Below are 7,807 nucleotides of genomic sequence, written 5' to 3'. Positions count from 1 at the left end.
GAAGCCCGATTAATAGGCAAGGCCCAATGTGTGGCCTTGACCTAATTTCTATGCTCTAGATATTTGATTAAGTCAAATAGGGCATATATTTTATTTAATCCCTTTTATCCGGAGTACCATGGTTCATGGAAAGGATAAAATGTGATTTATTTTAATTATTTGGTTTTAGACACTTAGTGGTTGAAAATCAAATGATTTGTTTGATTATGTGTGATGTGACAAAGTGTGCAAATTTATTTGCCTATGTGATTTACATCTTATGTGAGTTAAATGATTATTTGCTTGCATGATAATCAAATGAAAACCATTTTATTAAAAATGACTAAGCGATAATTACGAACAGTCATGTTGTATATGGTCTCCATAGATGGTATTCAAATGTGAAGTAAATTAGATGACATCTCGACCTTTCTTTAGAGGAGTTATGTTGTCAGTGATGTTTACATATTTCGCGGATATTTGAATAACTAAAATGGTTCTTTTAAATGAAAGGCATATTTCTGAAGTAATATCGTGTCCAGTGGGAGTAATATTATCAAGAAGTGAGCATTGTTTAAAAGATGTTAACCATGGTCTTAGAATCTTGTTGAGTGGCGTGCGACCTTTCTTTAGAGGAGTATTCAAAGCAAGATAAGATTCTTGAGGACTAGAATTATGGTACTAGCTTAGGCAATATTAGGCAGCCATGCCATTCTTATGGTCTCTGGACTATCTGTCGGTATTGTGACCAAGAAAAATATTTTAAAATCTAAATAATCCATGACATCCTTTGGTGCTTGTTTATTTAGCGTTTAAATAGCATTTGTGATTCTCGAATGTTTTATGGTTTTACATTCTTTTATCATGTATGGTTGTGTGATGAATACCTTTTATTTTTCTTAGTCAATATCAATTATGTCTCTCAATCCATTATCTGTGATCTTGAAAGAAAACAAAGTCGAGGGGCCAAATTATGTAGACTGGAAACGTAATTTGGATATTGTTCTCATCGCTGATGATTATAAGTTTCTGCTTGACACTGATTGTCCCGCTAAACCCGCTGAAAATGCTACTGAGGAAGAGAAGGCCGTGTATAAGAAATGGATGAAAGGAAATGAGATGGCGAAGTGTTACATTTTGGCTTCTATGTCAAATGTGCTTCAACATCAGTATCATTCCTATGAGTTTGCTTATGAGATCACGGAGAACCTTCAATCCCTCTTTGGGACTCAGAGTCGATCTGCTAGATCACTAGCGATCAGGAGTCTCATGAATAAGACTATGAAGGAGGGCACACCAGTCAGGGACCATGTTCTTGAGATGATGCGCCACCTCAATCAAATTGAGGTTTTGGGAGGATCAATTGATTCGGATTCCCAAGTGGACATAATACTCCAGAGTCTTCCAGCAAGCTTTCAGCAGTTCAAAGTAAACTATGAGATGACTAAGCAAGACCTCAACTTAGCTGAGCTTCTAACTGAGCTTCAGAACGCTGAAAACATTTATGCTCAAGCTAAGCAAGCTATGTTAGTTGACTGCCCCTCCGGTTTCAAGGTCAATAGACCAATAAAAGATGGGAAGGCGGAGCAAGTCGCCAAAGGGTTGAAGGCATAAAAGGGCAAGAAAAAGGTTAAAGCAAAGAAAATTGGCAAGTGTTTTAAGTGTGGTGAAAAGGGACATTGGAAGCCTGATTGCCCCAAAAAGGGTAAAGGTCCAACGGGTAAAGGTATACACCAAGCTCTTGTTCTTGAAACTCACTTAGCAACTGTTTCTACCCATCAATGGGTAGTAGATACGGGAGCAACTGATCATGTATGTTTCGATTCTGCCTTATTGCAGGAATCAAGGAAACTAAGTGAAGGCGAGATCACTGTCCATCTGGGGGATGCTACTAGAGTGGGAGCGATTGCAGTGGGAGCTGTTTATATTCGCTTCTCTAGTAGTAAAGTTTTAGTATTGGATGTTTTATTGATACCTTAGTTTAGAAGGAACCTGATTTCGGTTTCTAAACTTATTTTTTACGGATATTCTATTTCTTTCAATGATGCTTGCATTATAAGGAGAGATGATTATTTTATCGGTCAAGGTATCATGGATAATAACTTGTATACTATACGCTCTACGCATCATCTTGTTGAGTCGAATAACATATCAGCTTCTCGCAAGAGAAAAACTTCTTCACATGATGTGAATGATATGTACTGCTTGGGCATGCCAATCCGAGAAGGATCCAAAAGTTGGCGAGCCTTGGCTCAACTGAGGGACTAAACACAGACCCGTTTCCAACTTGTGAATCCTGCTTGGAAGACAAGATGACCAAAAGATCTTTTAAGATCAAAGGAAATAGAGCCAAGAAAGTACTAGATCTCATTCACTCAGACGTGTGTGGTCCATTCCAAATTCAACCTAGGGGAGGCTATGTATATTTCATCACCTTTATTGATGATTATTCAAGATTAGCCCAAGTCTATTTGATGCAACGCAAATCAGAATCCTTTGAGAAATTCAAAGAGTTTAAGGCATTTGCAGAAATGCATCATAGTGAGACTATAAAAGCCTTACGATCTGATCGAGGATGCGAATACCTTAGTGATGAGTTTTTGGGCTACTTGGCAGAAGCTGGGATTGAATCCCAATTCACTGCTCCCGGCACACCTCAACAAAATGTGGTTGCAGAAAGGAGGAATCGAACATTTTTTGAAATGGTTCGGTCAATGATGTGTTATGCTCAGTTGCATCAACTGTTACAACTTCTACACCTGTGATTGTTGAGCCCCGCCGTAGTGGGAGGGTTTCAAAGGAACCAGAAAGGTGGATTGGTTTGGGAGAGTCTTCTGACTCTGTTTCCGGTCATCTAGAACCTAACCCTTGGAACTACAAAGAGGCAGTGGATGATTTGGATGGCCTCAACTGGATTGAGGCAATGGATTCTGAATTACAATCAATGGAGGATAAGGACGTTTACGACCTTGAAAACCTGCCCGAAGGCTGCATTGCCATTGGGAGTAAGTGGGTATTCAAACGTAAATGAGGTTTGGATGAAAAGGTGAAATTGTTTAAAGCTAGATTATTGGCAAAAGGTTATACCCAGAGAGAAGGCATCGATTATGATTAGACCTTCTCGCCCGTCGCTATGCTTAAGTCAATTCGAATCCTTCTATCCATCGCAGCCTACGTGGACTGGGAAGTATGGCAAATGGATGTCAAGACCGCTTTCTTGCATGGCAGTCTTGAGGAAACCATTTACATGAATCAACCCGAGGGCTATGAGGTTAAGGGCAAGTAGCACATGGTCTGGAAGCTTAAGAAATCCATTTATGGACTCAAGCAAGCATCCAAAGCATGGAACGTGTGCTTCGATAAAACTGTTAAATCATTTGGTTTTGATCAGTGCCCAGAAGAGAGCTGCGTGTATAAGAAAGTTGAAGGTGCAAATGTGGTATTCTTGGTACTTTACGTGAATGACATTTTGCTAATTGGAAACAATAACAAGATGTTGTCGTCCGTAAGAAACTGGTTGTCTACCCAGTTTGAGATGAAGATTTGGGAGATGCAGGACACATTCTAGGAATCAAAGTGATCAGAGATCGCAAGAAAATATTGTTGTGCTTATCCCAAGAGTCCTACATCGACACCGTACTACAACGCTTTAGCATGGAAAATTCCAAGAAGGGTTTTGTTCCCTTTAGACATGGAATTCATCTATCTAAGGAGATGTTTCCTAAGACACCCGCAGAGATAGAGGACATGAAAAGGGTTCCATATGCTTCGGCAGTCGGAAGTCTTATGTATGCTATGTTGTGTACGCGACCTGATATATGCTTTGCCGTAGGCATGGTGGCTAGGTATCAGTCAAACCCTGGCCAAGGACATTGGACTGCAGTAAAGAATATATTCAAGTACCTGAAAGGACTAAAGAGTTTGTTCTAGTTTACAAGGCATCTGATCTATGTCCTATGGTGTACACGGATTCAGATTTTCAATCTGATCGTGATTCGAGGAAGTCTACTTCTGGTTATGTGTTCACCTTGGGAGGTGGAGCCGTTATATGGAAGAGTACAAAGCAGAAATGCATTGCAGACTCAACCATGGAAGCCGAATATGCAGCTTCTTCTGAAGCTGCAAAAGAGGCTGTATGGCTCAAGAACTTTCTCCAGTAGTTGGGAGTGATTCAGAGTTTGCCAAAGAGCATCATATTGTGATAACTCTGGAGCTGTTGCGAACTCAAAGGAACCACGGTCCCATAAGGCAAGTAAACAGATAGAAAGGAAGTATCATATCATTCGGGAGATTGTACAGAGAGGTGACATACAATTAGTCAAGATTGCAACAGAAAACAACCTTGCTGATCCTTTCACGAAAGCCCTATCGCGTGGGACGTTCAATCGTCATATGGAAGGCATAGGTGTTAGATGCATTAAAGACTCAGACCTGCTTTCTCTATAAGTGGGAGAAATTGAAGAAAATTGACAGTAGTATACTCGAAAGCATGTTTTGAGTATAAGTGGGAGATTGTTGGAACATATATACTAAAAAGCATTTTTTAAGTTTATTATGAATTTGATAAATTGCTTGTATATTGTAAACTCTCCTCATTTAATGAAAATAATAAATGTTTTTTATTCACACTGTGTATTTTACTTTAATGGGTATTGACCGTATTTAATTATATATTAAATTATATAATTAAAGCGTCAGTCTAAGTCTTCTACATTGAAGGTTGGGTCGTGGAACAGGTCATCACAATAGGTGGCCCAGTCGGTACCTTGTAGAAGTAAAACTTTTTCACAACCTAGATAGGCTTTGGCTACCTATCGCGAAAGGTTGCAGTGTCCATCCGAAAGTTGTCTTTACCTTGAGAATGACTAGTGACACTGGTGTGGTATAGCATTGAAATGATCTAAATAATAGACACGTCTTTATTGCTATCTACTGTAAGACGATGTCTTGGAGATTTATTATTTCTTAATCTTTGTAATAATATAGGACACATGTTATTCGATCATACGCTGCTTTGACTTATCAGTAGGTGCGGGTTTTTCATAATCCAATATTCCTGATATCTTGGGTAGTAGTAATTGATAACTAGTATGGTGTCAGTTTTATTATTACAATGAATCGTGTGCCCACGTGATATGACTATATCCCCAAGAGGTGTTCGAGAAAAGTTCTATTATTCAGAAACCCGGCCGGTTTGGATTTTATCCAAGAATAATGGAAAAGGCAAAGTATATTTTAATATACTTCTCGTACTAGACAAACTCTTGGTAATAAAAGATATTGATTAATTTAAAGTCCATAGCAGACTACAAATTAATTAATGGACATAGAAAGTCTTAGACACGGGAAATAATATATTAAAGAGGTTAACCCGGATTGCTTGTAATCACGGATTGGATGGGCGGTCAATATTTCTTCGATAGTGGCACAAGAAATATTTCATTGGCCTTATATTGAATTATGGGTTATAATTTAATTAGTAAAGAAGGTCCAATGAGGGAGGCCCAATCCAAGCCCCATAGATCCCTAACCTAGCCCACACGAACTTTATATAAAGGGATGAAGGAGGCTTGACAAAAACACACATCACAAGAGTGAAACCCTAGCCTCCACACATCATATTTTCGGCCCCCTCCCCCTCTCTCTATATGGAAGTCGAAAATTGTCTTTTGTGTGTTCTTGGCGTTCTTGTCTTCTTCGAGATCCCTACATTTCTAAGAGATTCCTCCCACAAGGAATTTAGATCTAGAGTTGGGACATAGGTTAGAAGATCCTTGGTCTTGCAATCATATTGAAGTATCAAGATCTACACGTGGAGAAGTAGCGAGCCACTTCGATTCTTTGGAGAATCATTATTGTAAGTATTCAACGACATAATTTAATTCAAAGTTATGTGATTAATTGCGCAATAATATGTCTCTACATAAGCACGAAGTTGAATCGGTCCACATAATCTCCTAAATAGATTCTTTTGTGGATTTATTTAATTTGCAATTTTCGCTGTGATTTCCCCAACAGTTGTCACAACTAGGATTTCGGGACTGTCACAACGTCGACGAGATGGCCTTGACATCTCTGTTTGTTGACTCCTGCCGAGAGAATGAATATGGACAAGACTGATCATAACGCTGGTGTACGTGGAGTCGATTCACATCAGCGGCCAGAGAGCGCTGCGACGGCACTGAAATACATTGGAGAGAACCGGTACGCAACGGTGAAACCACATGTACGTACTAGAATGATGTAAAAACCTACTAAAATAAAGTAACATATTTTGGAAAGAAGTTAAATTCTCCTAATATGTTACCTCCTCTGTCCGCGAATAGGAATCCTGTTTTTCCTTTTTAGTCCATCCGCGAATAGGAGTCCCGGTTCACTTTTACCATAAATGATAATAGGGTCCCACATTCCACTAACTCATTTCACTCACAATTCATTTAAAACTAATATATACAAGTGGGACTCATATTTCACTAACTATTTTCCACCCACTTTTTTTAACATTTCTTAAAACTCATGCCGAATATGACTTATGAATTATTGTCGTGGTCGGCCAAAGTAAAATAGCTTTGTGATGAAGGCAGAAATAATTTATACATCAGTAGTCATCTCATCCATCAAAAACTAATCTGAGAACCCTAATGTAGTCTTTAATTTTGCACTTCTGCAATAAGAAGTAGATTTGCATATAATGAGACTCGATCCATATATCCATATAGGGACGTGATCAAATGGAAACTCTAAATATTTTACAAACTTCAAACTATGATCTGGACCGTTAAAAAATGTCAACAAATGACAAAATATCAACAATAAAAAATGTCAACACAATATCAACGGTTGAGGCTGTGTTGACATTGTGTTGACATTTTTTGTTGCTATTATTTGTTATCTGTTGACATTTTCAAACGATCCACATCATAGTTTGGAGTTTGTACAATATTTAGAGTTTGCAGTTTAACACTACCCTATCCATATTTATATATATATATATAGAGAGAGCTCAATTTGATCAATAAATCTGAAAATTAAAGATCCAGATTCAATCCAGATTTTATATCATCTTCATGTATAATATGTATCATTTTCATGTATAAAATGGTCTAACACACTCCATCCGTCCCTGAAATTTTATCATATTTTTCCGTTTCTGTCCGTCCCACAAAATTTGTCACATTTCACTTTTTACCATTTTTGGTATTTGACCCCACATTCTACTAACTTATTCTCACTAACATTTTATTATAAAACTAATACTTTAAAAGTAGGGTACACATCCTACCAACTTTTTCAACTCACTTCCCATTACATTTCTTAAAATCCGTACCCAATCATACTGTGATTAAATTTAAGGGACGGAGGGAGTAATTTTGTAAATATTTTATTGCGATTTGAAATGTAGATTAGACGATAAAAAATGTTATTAGGATAATGGGAAATTATTGAACGTGTTAAGCAAAAAAATGTTTGTAATGAAAAATAAAATTAAGCCTTCCCATGTTATATATTTACAAATATGTGATTTATGTAAAAATAAATAAATAGAACAAACAAACACAACCTAATTAAAAATCGATAAACCAAATAATAATACGAAAAATTACAATCTAAATTATATGTTACCCCTTTTCATATAAAAAAAATTAATTACAAGATTTTCAAGAATTTCTTAAAAAGTCAATTCTTGTAATACTATAAAATTTTGGGAAATTTTGGTATATCGATACATAATACTCCCTTCGTACCACAATAGGAGTCATATTTGGTGTGGCATGAATTTTAAGAAATGTAAAGAATAGTGGGTTGGAAAAATTAGAGGAATATGGGG

At 37.3% G+C, this 7,807-nt stretch overlaps 1 protein-coding gene across 1 annotated transcript; it reads left to right on the top strand.

The window, feature by feature from the left end:
• Positions 1-894: 894 nt before the first annotated feature.
• On the top strand, positions 895-3,265 carry LOC121767056. Its single transcript, XM_042163260.1, has 4 exons — positions 895-1,587; positions 1,819-1,918; positions 2,712-2,984; positions 3,150-3,265. The coding sequence occupies exons 1-4, from the start codon at positions 895-897 to the stop codon at positions 3,263-3,265; spliced, it is 1,182 nt and encodes a 393-aa protein (XP_042019194.1).
• The last annotated feature ends 4,542 nt before the right edge of the window (positions 3,266-7,807 follow it).

This window comes from Salvia splendens, chromosome 15 (assembly GCF_004379255.2).
Source record: "Salvia splendens isolate huo1 chromosome 15, SspV2, whole genome shotgun sequence".
NCBI lineage: Eukaryota > Viridiplantae > Streptophyta > Magnoliopsida > Lamiales > Lamiaceae > Salvia > Salvia splendens.
This window is presented reverse-complemented; position numbering and strand designations above follow the sequence as displayed.

What these genes read in the sequence shown, in the direction of transcription:
- LOC121767056 (XM_042163260.1), top strand. Translation starts at nt 895, where the DNA reads ATGTCTCTCAATCCATTATCTGTGATCTTGAAAGAAAACAAAGTCGAG. An exon ending in TGTTTATATTCGCTTCTCTA is followed by an intron (nt 1,919 to 2,711) that starts GTAGTAAAGTTT and finishes TGTTATGCTCAG; the next exon opens with TTGCATCAACTGTTACAACT. An exon ending in AGGCTGCATTGCCATTGGGA is followed by an intron (nt 2,985 to 3,149) that starts GTAAGTGGGTAT and finishes TATCCATCGCAG; the next exon opens with CCTACGTGGACTGGGAAGTA.